This window comes from Megascapheus bottae, chromosome 14 (assembly GCF_031878675.1).
Source record: "Megascapheus bottae isolate mThoBot1 chromosome 14, mThoBot2.hap1, whole genome shotgun sequence".
Taxonomy (NCBI): domain Eukaryota; kingdom Metazoa; phylum Chordata; class Mammalia; order Rodentia; family Geomyidae; genus Megascapheus; species Megascapheus bottae.
The window spans coordinates 729,638-746,354 of record NC_143522.1 but is presented as its reverse complement, the minus strand read 5'-3'; the positions used below and the strand labels follow the sequence as shown (position 1 = coordinate 746,354).

General features: G+C 36.8%; 1 protein-coding gene across 1 annotated transcript in view; it reads right to left on the bottom strand.

Annotated features, from left to right (window-relative positions):
• Positions 1 to 16,717, bottom strand: part of Arid4a (AT-rich interaction domain 4A) — a 69,248-nt gene that overhangs the window by 31,037 nt on the left and 21,494 nt on the right. The window contains exons 9-11 of the mRNA XM_090344189.1: positions 13,724 to 13,803; positions 12,623 to 12,699; positions 11,523 to 11,689 (exon numbers count right to left, since the gene is read on the bottom strand). Of these exons, the coding sequence (XP_090200315.1) occupies positions 11,523 to 11,689; positions 12,623 to 12,699; positions 13,724 to 13,803 (324 nt within the window). The remainder of the gene's footprint in view (positions 1 to 11,522; positions 11,690 to 12,622; positions 12,700 to 13,723; positions 13,804 to 16,717) is intronic.

Sequence of the window (16,717 nt, the reverse complement as noted above, 5' to 3'; positions counted from 1 at the left end):
GGGGGTGGGAATTTGGCCTAGTGGTAGAGTGCTTGCCTAGCATGCATGAAGGCCCGGGTTCTTCAGTACCACATACATAGAAAAAAGCTGGAAGTAGTGCTGTGGCTCAAGTGGTAGAGCATGAGCCTTAAGAAAAGTCCAAGGACAGTGATCAGGCCCTGAGCTCAAGCACCAGGGCTGGCAATAAATAAATAAATAAAAATAAAGCACCAGGGCTGGCAACAAAACAAAACAAAACAAAACGTATCAGTGAATAATACAATAAAAGTAGGAAGAGATACCATTGTCTTTCATTTTTGTGAACCCAAGGAAAGAATATAAAATTTTACTGAGGTTGGAGATTGGGTTGTGGTTTAAATGGTAGATCATTATTGAAGTTGGAAAATCTAAACTTTCTCAAACATCACAATGTCAAAATTTAAGGTTTTTGTTTTTTTTCTTTGTAGTGCCAATAGTCAAACTTAAGGGCCTTTTATATGCTAGGTAAGTTCTTTGTCATTAAGCTATATCTCCAGACCTTTACATTCTTTATAGCTGATCTGAAATAACTGTAAGTTAATACAACTCCTATAATGCACTCCATCATTTTATTCCTACTTCTGAGTATTACCATAAGGACTAAGATTAGTCATGAGTACAAGATTCAGAAATGAAGTGAGGGCTGGGAGTTTGGCCCAGTGGTATAATACTTGCCTAGCATGCACAAAGACCCAGGTTCAATTACTCAGTACCACATACATAGAAAAAGCCAGAAGTGGTGCTGTGGCTCAAGTGTCAGAGTGTTGGGAAAAAAGTCCAAGGACAATGTTCAGGCCCTAAATTCAAGCCCCAGGATTGACTGACGGACGGACAGACGGAAGGAAGGAAGGAAATGAAGTGAGCCAGGCACTGGTGACTCACATCTATAATCCTAGAAACTTAGGAGGCTGAGATCTGAGGATTGCAGTTCAAAGCCAGCCTGGGCACTAAAGTCAATGAGACTCTTATCTCCAATTGATCACCAGAGAACCGGAAATGGTGCTGTGGCTCAAAGGAGTAGGACAGTGTAGCCTGGAGCCTTGAGCTCTTCAGCTCAAGGACAATGCCCAGACCCAGAGTTCAAGTCCCATGACCAACCAAAAAAAAAAAAAAAGAAATGAAGTGAGAGGGTTTTTTACTTCATATGTATTTTTTTGGAAAAAAAAGAAATTTTAATGCAACAAGGTTCATATATGCATATTAGTAGATAAGCAAAACAATGACAAACATTAATTATTATATAATAATACTTAATGAATATAAACCAGGAGTCACAGTGACAAAATTTATTTAAATTTTAAATTAAAATTGTATGGGGCCGGGAGTTTGGCCTAGTGGCAGAGTGCTTGCCTAGCATGCACAAAGACCCGGGTTCTATTACTCGTTACCACATACACAGAAAAAGCTGGAAGGGGTGCTGTGGCTCAAGTGGTAGAAAACAAGCCTTGAGGAAAAAAAAATTGTCAGACACTAGGATCTCACATTTGTAATACTGGCTGTTCAGGAGACTCAGAACTGATAAATGTGATTTTGAAGCTAAGCCAAAGCAGACAAATCAGAGATTCTAATAAGTTAACCAGCAAAAAGGCTAGGAGATATGGCTCAACTGACAGAGCCCCAGCCATACATAAGTGAAAAAGCTCAGAACACAAAGCCTTGAGTTTGAGCCTCAGTATCAGCACATACACAAAAACCTCCTTAAATATATTTAAGTAAATCATATCAATATTACTTTGCTCCAAACTCCTTTCTCTTTCTTTCTTCACACTAATGTGCTTTTCACACTGTCTTTTGTTTCCTGTGCCAATACTACTTGATCTTTAAACCCAGTGCCTTGCACCCCACTCTTCTGACATTTGTAAAAATTGTCTTAAAGTGGCTGAACAAAGGGGTTGCAAATCAGTTTATAAGTACAGTGCATCTTAATTAATGCCCCCATTTCCTTCTTTCTGTGCTCTGCACTTCTGCTTGTCAGATTTTTGTCTCTCCAAAGCCACATTCAAAGGAAAAGCCGTTTTGAGGCAATAAATATTGATTGCTCAGTATTCAAGGGGCAACAGGCATGTTAAAATGTTATCCTTTAACAATTTTAGTAGCTACTAATATAGCCAGGATCAATAAACTTGTAGCCAATAAAAATATATAATAAAGTACCTGTGGTAATCAAAGGAAAAGTTAAAAGGTTTTAGACATTCTCTTTTCTTTTTTAGTCATCCAGAATGATACATAACTCAAAATCCTTTCATTTCTATTAAATATAAAGGAATTTTAAGGCAAAGTTCTAGTAAACTTCAAAATCAGCAATTTACAAAGTTAATAATCATAAAGAGTGTTCAATTCAAGAGATAATACTTTTTTCCACATGAACTCTAAAATCTTGCTTTTACAAAATTTTCAACTGCAAATAGATCAACAGTCATTTGATAGGAATTTTCATGAGTATGAATTTTAGATAAACACTACTGTAGAAAATGAAAAATAGTGTATTTCACACTGGCTATAAACTTTGTTCTCTGTAATAATAAAATATTCTTAGATCAAGTCTCATTCCAGTATTTATGAGCTTACAGAATTCAGGTGAAATCGTTATGTCCAATATATGTGAAGAGCAATTCTTTAAATAGGCAATGACTTAAAAATCAAAGTTACTTCCCAAAACAAGCTAATAAAATCAAACTCCCAAATGCAAACAGAGTACACTAAGGTTGTAGCAAACATCAACAGAAAAGGTAAGTTTTTAGGACTTTAAGGTATATATTTATACACTTAATGTTTATATACTAGCGGTTTAACCCAGGTACTGGTGGCTCACACCTATCATCCTAGCTACTCAATAGGCTGAGATCTGAGGATAATTGTTTAAAGACGGCCCAGGCAGAAAAATCCCTGAGACTCTTATCTACAATTAACAACCAGAAAAACTGCAGCACTATTTCCAGCTTTTTCTGTATATGTGGTACTGAGGAATCGAACCTGGTTCTTTATGCATGCTAGGCAAGCGCTCTACGACTAGGCCAAACTCTGCCCAATCCTATCTATTTAGGAGGCTGAGATGTGAGGATTGCAATCGACAGCCAGAACTGGAGCTGTGACTCAAATGGTAGCCTTGAGCTTTTAAGGGCAGCACCCAGATCTTGAGATGAAGTTCCAGGGCTAACACAAATAAAACAACAAACAAAACAAAAAACAGACTTATGGAATTTTAACCTCTTGGAATAACCAAGTCTAACACTATTGCTTAAAATTTTTAAAGAGTATGTAATAATCCTGTTCCTTATTTCCCTTCTTTCCCTTCAGGGCCTCCAGTCTCCAGTATAGCAGAACTTACATTTTAATACCAAGATACTGGGGTGTGTGTGTAATGTTATTTGGAACACAAGTAGTTTTATTTCAAGTGTTCTGTATAACACCCCCTCCAAGTTCTCTTCCTTAGCTCCTCTTCTCATTACCTCTCTGAAACTATCAAAAGTCCTCTTTAATCCTTAGTTCTTATAATCCTTTGATCTCCCCTCCCCCATTGCCTCCAAAAAGGAGGCTCAGCTTAGAACCAGCAGGAGAAGCCTCTGAAGAGGTGAAACCCCTGCTGCGGAGCGGGAGGTGTTGAGCTGCAATTTAGGCAGCTAATCCCTTCCAGTATAATTTTCAAAACTTGAAATGTACTAAGTAATCTCACTGATTTTTTTTAACCTGTGAAATAACAGAATATCTTACTATAGTAAATGCACAGCATATTTTTAAGTCAATCACTTTAATTCTCATTTAAGCAGCCCTCTTAGTTCCTCCAGAGGTCTGCTGGATTTTTTTACATCTTGGTTTTTTTTAAAATTATTATTATTATTGGTGGTGGTGTTTTTGGGGGGAGGGCAGATAACATTTATCTGCTTTTTGAGTTTTTCAAACTTTTGTTTTCTTCTCCTTGTTATAGTTCACACAGGTAAAGAGACTAGACAGCACAAAGGCTATATATCCAATGAAATATACATGACACATCAACAAATAGCCCCTGAGCTATGATTAAGTGGTAGCAGGAGAGCCATAAGAAGTTCCATATTGCTGAAGGGTAGTGGAAAAAATAGTAAAAAGGTGAAGATAGGTTGAACATAAAGGGCTATGTACAAAACAGAAACAAGCCTAGACTTCAAACTGTTTGGGTCTGAAAGCCATTAAAGAGTTTCCAAGAGAAACCAGCTATGCTTTAGAAAGATATTTATGGGAAAAGGACAGGAAGTGACAAAAGGCCACTGAGCAAGCACCTGAAGTAGGTAGGGAAAATTACAAATGAGAATTGTTAGATAAGAACTCCTATTTCAAGCGACAGAAAATTATCCCAGACTGGCTGAAATAAAATATAATTTAGCTCATTGTGTCTTTCTTGATAATCTGTTTTTTCCTAATCTAAAAAAATGAAACAGAAAAACCCATAATTTACTTAGAAACTCACAAAATTATGTAAGAAAGACTAGAATGCATTGAATGCACTGTCTCAGGAAAGATACTATGAAGGTCAGTTAGACACCTTATCCCATGGATCCTTCCAAAAGCACTTATTCTAGGATGTTGCAACGAACTCCTAATCCCTAATTTCAAACAGGATTACATAGTCCACATTCATTTATTCAGATATGATGCAAAGAAGGTTTAATGTGAGTCATGGTCTTCATTTCTAGGAAGGGGGGGAGGAGGGAAGGGGAGGGGAGGGAGGGGATTATGTGCTAGCAGGAAAAGGATGCAACAACAAATACCTCATCCTCATATCCCTTGATTTCCTTTACAATACCAAAGAGGGGAAATTTTCTTAGAAGCCTGTGAAACCTTTGGAACCACTCTAAGCTTCAGCTTTTTTCACTTACACATTAAATAATCAGCAGTATTGGGAAATTTTTCTAGATTCTAGAAAGTTTACTTTGACAATAACTATGGGATAAGGTATCTAACTTTGTTTCACAGTATCTGTCCTACGCATATATAATCTCTCATGCATTTATTAATAATTTGTTAGGATTAAAGCAGTTTTCATTTAAAAACTACAATGTTTCTAAGAACAAACAAAATGATATGATGTAATCATTGTTACCTATTGCCATTTCTAGAAGCTAAATGTTCGTTTTTTGTTTTTTGCCAGTCCTAGGCTTGGGCTCAAGGCCTGAGCACTGTGCTTGGACTTTCTCAAGGCTTAGCACTCTACCACTTGAGCCTCAGCACCACTTCCAACTTTTTTCAATGTATGTGGTACTGAGGAATCGAACCCGAGTCTTTGTGCATGCTAGGCAAGCACTCTACCACTAGGCCAAACTCCTGGCCCCTAGAAGCTAAATGTTTTAACAGTTGTTAACAGAAAGTACATCTTGCTGATAATGTATACTCTGGTACAAGAAAAGTATTTTGTTAGAGCACCTGCAATTCTAGCTACTCAGGAGGCTGAGATCTGAGGATCAGGTTCCAAGCCAGCCTGGGCACTAAAGTTCATGAGACTCTTATCTCCAATTAATCAGCGGTAGCCTTGAGCTGAAGAGCACAAGGACAGAGCCCAGGCCCAGATTTCAAGTCCCACGACCGACAAAAAAAAGAAAAAAAAATTTTAAAAAGTAACAGTAATATCTGCAAGTAGACCAAGCTACTTAGGAGACTGGGATAAGAGAATCACTTGAGCTTAGGATCCAGGTCAGCCAAGGCAACAGTGCAAGATCTCATTCTCAAAAGAAAAAGAACAAGAGAGAGGGAAGGAGGGACACATAGAAGGAAAAGGCAGAGGGAGGGAGAGTAGGAGGAATCTTAGTCTCTAAACTATAAGTAAAACTTATAGTTAACTTACTTATCATTAAAATGCAAAATGTGATATATTCATGGTAACATACTATTGTACAGCTTAGAAGCAGTGTGATTAGGGCCAGGAGTTAGCTTAGTGGTAGAGTGCTTGCGTAGCACGAGGACCAGGGTTCGATTCCTCAGTGCCACATGCATAGAAAAAAGCCAGAAACAGTGCTGTGGCTCAAATGGTAGAGCTCTAGCCTTGAGAAAGTCCAAGGACAATGCCCAGGCCATGAGTTCAAGGCCCAAGACTGGCAAAAAAAAAATTTAAATTAAAATTAAAAAAATAAATGATTACACGATTCTTAAAGTACAGTGTAGTTGAGTCTGATAACCTTTTTCACCATTGGAAAAGACACATTTTAATCATCAACATGTGGTTTGTATGCTATCAAATTCAAAGGTTTAGTATTAGTCAACCCTCTTGTATGGCCATATTATAAAAATGTATTGATATAAAAAGTGGTTTTTAAATGCATAAACATGTAGTATTTGGACATGAAAATGTGTATCCTTGTTAAATGATTAAATGACCTTAATTTGGCTGTTTAAATACATAAACATGTAGTATTTGTATGTAAAAACATGTATCCTTGTTAGATGATTAGATGACCTTAATTTGCTGGAGTTTCATACTGATACTTGGAAAAAAGGTTTTGCTAAATTCATTAGAGCATTTTTTTTTTTGCTTGCCTAAAAGACTAAAATGTTAAGATCTAAACAAGTAACGTGTTACATACATTTGGTTATAAGCAAAAGTCTAAATTATTTGCTAAAATTGGCTTTTTAAAATTTGCTTAAAAACAAATGATTGGCAGTGGCGTGGCATAACTACATGATGCTTTACATCTTCTGTAAATTTTTCTGACTTCGAGATTTCCTGAGTTATGTGTTTACTGTAGGTTTACATTCATAATCTAGAAAAAAGCGTAGGTTAATAGATACAAAAAATTTGTTTTGAACGTCAAAAAGTAATGAGCTGGTCTGGCACTGATGGCGCACACCTGTAATCTTAGCTGACTGAGGAGGCTGACGTCTGAAGATCAAGCTTTGTAGCCAACCAAGGCAGGAAGTCCAGGAGATTTTCATCTCCAATGAATCACCAAAAAGCTGAAAGTAGAGCTGTGGTTCAATAGTACAGCATCAGCCTTGAGAGGAATGGCTAAGGGACAATGCCCAGGCCTTCTGTTTAAGCCCCAGTAATGTTACACACTTACATATAAACACACACACACACACACACACACACACACACTGATTACATATTCATGAATAAAAAAAGCACTGACAATTTTTATAATAATGAAACAATAAGCCTCACATGTCAAGTATCCCTATATGAAAACTCATAAAATTAGACATGATTGTCAATACACCTACATAGAATAAGTAGTTCTTATCAAAATTAGATTCCAATTTTCACTAATAGATATAAAATCCAACATATAAGACAACTTATTTCAAAGCTTAATAATTTAAAACAAAGCTAAAGCTAGTCAAATTCCCCTTGATAATCTTCTAGTAACTACCTATTTATTTTACCCTTAAAACTCACCTCTATAAAAAGTGACAGAGGGAGTGAGATTGATTGGAGCACATTGTAAACGTGTAGAAACGTAATGGCTCCCTCTGTATAAATAATGTAAGCTAAGAAAAAATAATCTGTATCTTATTTGCCCAAAGTAAATTTCACTCAGGAGCAAATTAATAATTGATACCATTTTTTATGTTTACCTCATGTTTCTATCAATCTATCAAAGCTAAGAAAAAAATCAGTAACATCTTTTCTAATATAAAATTTTCTTAAGAAAGATATTTAAATACAAAAATATTCTTCAAGCCTTTTTTTAATGTAATTATCAATGTTCTGCAACTGAAATTCATTATTATTGTGTCAAATTCTGAAGTCTTTCCCCAAGCCATAATAAGGCATTTCTTCTTCTTGAATCCTAACTACAAAATGCTTAGGGAACCCAAAAGAATGTAAAGTAAAAAAAGATTTTCTATGATAAACTTATAGAATTGCAAATTTCCTTATTACTCTTATATTACAAAGCATCAAATATAAAAACAATGGCTGTTGTTCATTAACACTGCAGAAATATCTAACACTTGTATGATCCTACTGCATAAAATTGCTTGCTATCCTACACACATCAAATGACAGTTTGCAGTATTGTTATAATCGTTTACAGAACATTGCAAAAAAACCTTTTCTATCCTTGTAAAGCAACATTAAATCTTCATGAAAAGTATACCATCATTGGATTTAGGGAAAGACTTATAATCTGTAGCGTAACAGATCAGCTTAGGCTCACTTATGTAGTAAAGGCCCAAAATGACTAAGCCAGGTAGGCCCGGATTTATCAGATTATTCATTACATATTTTATATTCATTCTACTTTTTGTCATGTATAGACTAAACTGCTTTTCAGCTTATTAATGCATTAAATCTTTTAAATTACTGCTCAAGACAAGTTACAATGATTCAGCAACTAAATCTTAAATCCAAGAGGCAGAAATGCAGTTGATTTTTTTTTTCTACACAACTAAAATATCATCAAAGAAAATCTACTTGTCTGGCCAAAGAAAAAGGAATTCAGTTTTTATGAAAGGATTAAAAGAAAACATATGCTATGAAAATGACCATCTGAAAAATATATAACAATCATATAAATCAGTGCCTAAATGGTGTGATTTTTGCTGTTACTTTTCAGTGCATGAATAGCATCCTAGCTCACTAAATTTTAGTAGGTTCATAATTTAAGTAATACATTTTAAACAGATGCCATCTTATGAGCATCCTTACCTTTAAAATTTTTTATCACCTACAAACAATAGGTAACAGAGCTTTACCTGTGTTCTATATTCTTTTTTACTAACATCTACTCACAGCGTAAATAAAACATGCTTATGAAATTAATCACTGTAATATGATCACTACTATTTTTATAGACACCCTCTATAACTTTCTACAAAACTCTTTTTAGCCTCTTTGTTTAAAATTTCACATTTTAGAAGTAGAGAAAATGAAAAAGGCATTAAGTAAAAGTATTAGAAAAAAAAGACACTAATCTTTCTTACAGTATTCTGCAATCTAAGATCATAACGAATGTTAATTTAAAAACAAAACAAAAGCTAAATCACAGACTGTAACAGTTCACACCCTAAAAATGTGGCCTATTTACCTTGAAAACATCCATAAATAACAGATAAAATACAAAACCACATTTAATATTCAGTATTTACATCCTGAATTTTGTCAAGCTGTTTCCTTATCATCTTCATTCCCAAATCTATGTTTCAGAAAAATAGCTTTCATCTCTAATAGTCTAAAAATAGACTCCTCCTGTCTTTTTTACAAGAAACAATTACGCTGGTTATGAGCCCTACCATATTAAACACATCACCAATACCTGAAATTCTTCTTTAACCCATCCCTGGCAGTCAAAATGGTAACTAAATCAGCTAAAACAACAACAACAAAAAAATCTTACCTATGTGCTGCATTTTCTTTCAAATGAAAAATGGTTAGATTCTCCTTCTACTTAATCAGTACAGGGTCTGCACATTTTTCAGTCTGACTTGCAAATATTTGCTTTCCCTCTTAGGGCATAGCATCCACAGGGTTATACAGCACTACTTACATTCTCTTCCACATAAAAATCAGACATTACATGAAAGGAAAAGAAAGACAGCCCATTTCAAAGCATCTGGCAAACCTCCATTGGCAACCTGCCAAGCCTCTGCTGAACCTTCCTGTCTTTCCGAGCATGCTCACTTAAAACCAACAGCATGTTGCTATGGCAACTCTGTAGGCAGCCTGTAAGTATGAACCGCCATTCTGATTTCAGAGTGTAAAAAAAACAAATACTGCAGGGGAAGTAAAAGGAAAGAAACAGCACATACTCTTCAACATATACAAGTATAATGATATTATTTCATAAATTCACTTCTGTATATGTAAAATACAAACAGGCTTCCCATATTTTTCCTGGTAAATACTTCATGCTTAAAAAGGGCCTCTTTTCAGTAAATTCATTCTCTTTGTGTTTCCCCTAAGCTCAACATGCTGGACAATTTACCCTTTCTAACAAAGTATTGTTCAACAAACAGACAATATTCGTGTGAGCAACAGTGGAGCACACAAGTGACTTCCTATAATTACTTTGTAAATAATATAGCAACACTACAAGGAAAATCATGTGCAGTTACAAAGTACAATATGTAACTTTTCTATGACTTATCAAGATGTCAAATGAGATTTCCTTTGGGTCTCGATAAAAATATTTTCACTTTCACAAAGAGGTCCTGAAGTTAAGAGAAAAAAAGACTTAGATGGGCCAGGAGTTTGGCCTAGTGGTAGAGTGCTTGCCTAGCATGCACGAAGACCCAGGTTCAATTCCTCAGTACCACATACATAGAAAAAAAAAGGCTTAGGCAAAAATCCTATTAATCACATTTTGGGGAAATTACTTAACATTTCTTATCTCACTTGACTAATATTTGATGTGGGATAATGGCAGTTACTTCATATGATAAGTTTAGAGGCTTTGCCACAAAAACACATCTATAAGAGGGAGGCTTACACAGGGTGATCATGAGCTTGAGACAAGCCTGAGCTCAGTGAGACCCTGACTTGGAAAAACAGAAACAGAAAGAAAACTAAACCAATTTTAAAAGCTAGGAAGTTATTTTTCTTTCTATATTGTTTCAAGACCCCAAACACCAGTTCGCATTTGTTGATTGAATCTGAGTTCTTTCTTTTCCCTTTCTTTCTTTCTTTCTTTCTTTCTTTCTTTCTTTCTTTCTTTCTTTCTCTTTCTTTCTTCCTTCCTTTCTTTCTTTGTTTTCTTTTTCTTTCTTTCTCTTTTTCTTTTTGCCTGCTTGCCTGCCTGCCTGCCTTCCTTCCTTGCTTCCTTCCTTTCTTTTTCTTTTTCCAATCCTGGGCTTGAGCTCAGGGCTTAAGCACTATCCTTGGGATTTTTCTTGCCACTTGAGCCACAGCACCATTTCTGGCTTTTTCTATATATGCGGTACCGAGGACTAGAACCCAGAGCTTTGTGCATGCTAGCCAAGCACTCTACCAATAGGCCATACTCCCAGCCCCCTTCTTCTCTTCTTCTTCTTTTTTTTTTTTTTTTTTTTTTTTGCCAGTCCTGGGCTTGAGCTCAGGGCCTGAGCACTGTCCTTGGACTTTCTCAAGGCTAGAGCTCTACCACTTGAGCCTCAGCACCACTTCCGGCTTTTTTCTATGTATGTGGTACCAAGGAATTGAACCCGGGTCTTCATGCATGCTAGGCAAGCACTTTAACCACTAGGCCAAACTCCCGGCCCCTCTTCTTCTTTTTTTAAAAACTGTATCAGCAATTGAATTCAGGGCTTCTTATTTGCTCAGCTGGTGTTCTAACATCTAGCTTTGGGCTGTTTAATAGAGACGGAGTCTCTCAGATTTTTCTGCCCCAACTGGCTTCTGGATCTCAGTTTTCTGAGCAGCTAGGATTACAGGCACAAGCCACTGGTACACAGCCCACTTTGTGATTTTTTTATACGCTAAATATTAGTCCTGATTTACACAGCTTTCTCAATTCCCCAAGAAAGTTGAGCTAGAAGCAGACAGAAACAAATGCTAGAAAATTTAGATAAAGGGAAAATAACGTGGAAGTATAAATGTTTCATATGTTACAAATATTTACCACTTCCTCTTCTTCCTTTTTGGCTTCCTTTTCCTTCTCTTCATCATGTTCTTCAGCTGGGCCATCTTCATCATCACTACTGGAAGACTCAAGGATTTCATTTATATCCATTTTCCAATTATCAGGAACAATTGTAGTTTTTAGGAAGACACTTGCTTTCTGCAGCCCTAGAATGAAAATGTATTTCAGCAGTTGATAAGGAATTAAGTGTCATGGAATGGTAGAAAAGACATGACATTCGGAGTCAGAAGAGCTAAATTCAAATTCAGCTGTCACTTGAAGGCATTTCATTTAGTATTATATAAACGTTTGTTACTTTCTTAAATACTGTCAGATTTTTATTAATTTCAGACAGTGTCTTACTATGTAGCCCCATGTAGACTCAAACTCATGATCTTTCTGCTGAGTGCTGACGGTTTCCATCCCCACAGACAGAAATCTTTCTTTTTTTTTTTTTGCCAGTCCTGGGGCTTGAATTCAGGGCCTGAGCACTGTCCTTGGGCTTTCCTCAAGGCTAGTGTTCTACCACTTGAGTCACAGTACCACTTTTGGCTTTTTCTGTGTATGTGGTACCAAGGAATCAAACCTAGGGCTTCGTGCATACAAGGCAAGCACTCTACCACTAGGTCATGCTCCCAGCCCCTGTCAGAAATCTAAAGGGTAGGCCGGGAGTTTGGCCTAGTGGTAGAGTGCTTGCCTAGCATGCACGAAGACCCGGGTTCGATTCCTTGGTACCACATACTTAGAAAAGGCCGGAAGTGGTGCGAAGGCTCAAGTGGTAGAGCTCTAGCTTTGAGAAAAATCCAAGGACAGTGCTCAGGCACTGAGCTTAAGCCCAGGACTGGCCAAAAAAAAAAAAAAAGAAATCTAAAGGGTAAACATAAAAAGTTAATTTTCTATAAAAATTACCAAAGAAAATTACCAATCAAATACTTTATCTAGGATTTAACATAATACCATCAAGTAAGAATGGCTATCAACTATGGCAATTAACTATAAACAAGAAAAGTGTCATACCAGAGTATTCAATATTACTATATTGCCTATTATATACAAAGAGGCATATCAAAAAATAATACATTGGATCATCTTTCTTTTACCTGGTTTGGTGGAGAGCTCAGAGTCTGGTAGATTGAGAATATCTACTTCCTGAACATCCTTTCTTGCTACAGAGTAACTATAGAGAAGAGCAAAAGAAAGGCATGTCATTTTTAAATAAAAATAATTACATAAGCAGTCCACATTAGCAGCCTTGAAACTCAAAACTATTTTTCAAAATTAGTGTGTCAAAAGTCAAAAACCAGCCGAGCATGGTGGCTCTTGCCTGTAATCCTAAGTACTCAGAAGGCTGAGATCTGAGGATCACGGTTCAAAGCCAGCCCAGCACTAAAGAAATTCTTTATCTGCAATTAACCACTAGAAAACCAGAAGTGGCTCTGTGGCTCAAGGGGTAGGGTGGTAGCCTTGTGCTGAAGAGCTCAGGAACAGAGCCCAGGCCCAGAGTCCAAACCTCAGGACCAACCAAAAAAATAAAATAAAAAAGTCAAAAACGACATCTCAAATTCTGCCTTCTTAAAGTACAATAAAAGCCACAATATCTCCCTCTATACAAACATCCTACAGACAATATGAAGTTATTAATATCAACATGTTTTTAACATTGAGGACAATATTGCCTATCCAAATGTTTTATATTAATTTTTAACTTAATTTGGTAGAAAGCAAAGACATTCATATTACTGGAAATATAAAGCTAGTTTCGAACTGCAATCCTCGATCTCAGCCCCTTGAGTAGGTAGTAATACAGGCAATGAGCTGCTAGCACCCAGCTGCACTGGTGGTTTTTAAAACAACAAAATGGATGGAGCTAGGGAAAGTTTCTAAAAATCTGAGTTTTACTAAAAAGTCAAAATGATTACTCGAGAAACAAATTCTATTAAAAGTAAGTTTCATAGTTCACAATATGAAATCTCACACATAAGAAAAAACAAGTGTTATTCATGTTATCAGTTTTTATATAAAGCTTTTCAGCAAAACATAACCTACACATGATCTAAAGTTAAACCATGTTAGATAACAACTCAACTTATGTCACACATGGCATGTTTTAAAATAATATTTTGCTAGAAGAATCTAAATCATCATGATTCCTTTTTTATTTTTTCTCCCTTGAATCATTATTTGAGTGTTTTATTACTCACAATTTAGCATCAATAAATGATCGAACTAAACATTGATCTTTTTTCACTGTGACGTCATCATTACAGCTGGGAGAAACGACCTGAAATATAAATGAAGCAAGTGTTTCTTGTTTTCCTTACTCAGAAAAAGAGAATATTTTTTAAAACACTGATTCTAGATCCCCAACCTCTCAAATGGATCAGAGACCGCTCTAACAAAGCTCGATACCAGTGGCTCATGCCTATAATACTAGCTACTCAGGAGGCAGAGATCTGAAAATCATGGTTCTAAGCTAGCTTTGGCAGAAAAGTCCCTAAGACTCTTAATTCCAGTTAAGTACTCGAAAACCAGTAATGAATCTGCAGCTCTAAGTAGTAGAGTGATAGCCTTGAATAAAAGAGCTCAAGGACTGCACTCAGGCCCTGAGTTCAATCCCCATGACCAAAAAAGAAAGAAACAGCTCTACCATAAGGAATTCTCATTATTAATTAATTACTATACTGTATTACTGTATTTTTGTCTTCCCTATTGGTTTTCAAGACATGAAAAGATGAGTGAATTACAAATTAAAACTACTAAAATTTGTAAAACATCAGGATTTATTCTAAGCTTAAAAAATTTCTTTTTGGGGGCCAGGAGTTTGGCCTAGTGGTTAAAGTGCTTGCCTAGCATGCATGAAGACCCGGGTTCGATTCCTCGGTACCACATATAGAAAAAAAAAAAAAAAGCCGGACGTGGTGCTGAGGCTCAAGTGGTAGAGCTCTAGCCTTGAGAAAGTCTAAGGACAGTGCTCAGACCCTGAGCTCAAGCCCAGGACTGGCAAAAAAAAAAAAAAAAAATTTCTTTTTGCCCCAAATATAAATTTGTGAATGTTCAAACTATCATAAAAACTTTGCATATTACCATTTTTTAAAAATATTAAATCAGCATCTATTTTTAAATTTGGTTATTAAAAAATAAATAAGAGGCTGGGAGTTTGGCCTAGTGGTAGAGTGCTTGCCTAGCATGCACGAAGACCCAGGTTCGATTCCTTGGTACCATGTACTTAGAAAAAGCCAGAAGTGGTACTGAGGCTCAAGTGGTAGAGTTCTAGCCTTGAGAAAAATCCAAGGACAGTGCTCAGGCCCTGAGGTCAAGCCCAGGACTGGCAAAAAAAAAATAATAATAATAAAAAACATAAAAAATAAATAAGAGCTAGAGTGTGGCTTAAATTAGCAAGTTTGAGTTTGAACCTCTGTACAATCCAAACAAAACAAGTTACTTAAGTTCCCTTTCTTACCAAGGCAAGCACATTTTTAAAAATTAATAGTAAAAAAATCTCAAGCTGGAAGCCAGTGGCTCAGCCCATAATCCTAAACTACTCAAGAGGCTTGAGATGGATCATAGTTTGAAGCCAGCCCAGGCAGAGAAGTCTGCATGGGAATCTTATCTCCAATTAACCTCTCTAAATCAGGAAGTAGAGCTATGGTTCAAAGTGGTAGAGTTGTAGCCTGGGCACAAGAGCTCCAAGACAGTGTCCAGGTCCTGAGTCTAAGTTCCACAATCAAAAAAAAAACCAAACAAACAAAAAAACTCAACAAAAAGCACTAATTCCTTAACTTCTGAAAGGAACATGTTTTAATAGTATTACTAATACTATTAATACCAGCTAGATGGTGCCTACCAGTAGCTTCACGCTAAGGCAAAGGGAAGATGAGCCCAGGAATCTCAAGTACCAATTTAGGCAATATAGCCTCTACGCTCCACTCAAATTGAATGAGTGAATGAATTAATTAAATAAATCAAATATACCTGGTTCACAATCTCCTTTTATAAGAGGCTCTATGCTGCAATCTAGCACTATCCACAGATCTTTAGATATGGAAATTTACAGAAATGTGAGTTCTGCACTGTTCATTGTAGCAGAGGAAGAGCTACATGGCACTCAGAAGCTGAATTTGCACATTTTGGGGAGTAATGTGTTCTTGAATAGGGCAGGGCAGGGCAGGGCTGGAAGCAAAGGCTTGGGATATACACCAGGCAAGTACTGACTGTATCACTGAGCTACACTCCAGACCCAATTGTATTTTATGTTTAAACTTAACCACAAACAGTTATGGAAATCATACTCAACAGTCTATATCCAGAGTTTCAAATATTCTTAGTAGAGCTGGGTACTAGCTGCTGAGATCTGAGCCTCACAGTTCAAAGCCAGCCCAGGAAAGAAAGCCAATGAGACTCTTATCTCTAATGAACTATCAAAACTCTGGAAGTGGGGCTATGGCTGAAGTGGTAGAAGACAATATTTAACAAAACAAAACAAAAAAACAACTAAGAGACAGTATCCAAGCCCTGAGTTCAAGTCCTAGCACCACAGGTGATGGGGGGGGGAGGGGAGGGGAAGAGGAGGGGAAGAATCTTAATAGTATCTTGACATCATATAGAGATAAACTTTTCCTGTTTGTTAGGTGCTTACATTAATACAGTTGTGCCTACCCTCGAGAGCTGACACTGTAACAGAGGGGCAAGCATAAGAGCTACAAAAAACACAATGTAATTTACAGGGAAATAAATGATCCTTCAAAAATAAATTTTTTTTTGCCAGTCCTGGGGCTTGAACTCAGGGCCTGAGCACTGTCCTTGGACTTTCTCAAGGCTAGAGCTCTACCACTTGAGCCCCAGCACCACTTCTGGCTTTTTTTTTATGTATGTGGTACAAAGGAATTTAACCCAGGTCTTCTTGCATGCTAGGCAAGCACTCTACCACTAGGCCAAACTCCTGGCCCCCAATTTTTTTTTTTTTTTGCCAGTACTGGGGCTTGAATTCAGGGCCTGAGCACTGTCCTTGGGTATTCTTAAGGCTAGTGCTCTACCACTGGAGCCACAGCACCATTTCTAGCTTTTTCTATGTATGTGGTACTGAGGAATTGAACCCAGGGCTTCATGCATACCACACAAGCACTTTACTACTAGGCCATGTTCCCAGCCCACCTTCAAATAAATTTATTAAGTGAAGTAAGGCAGGCTCAAAGAGA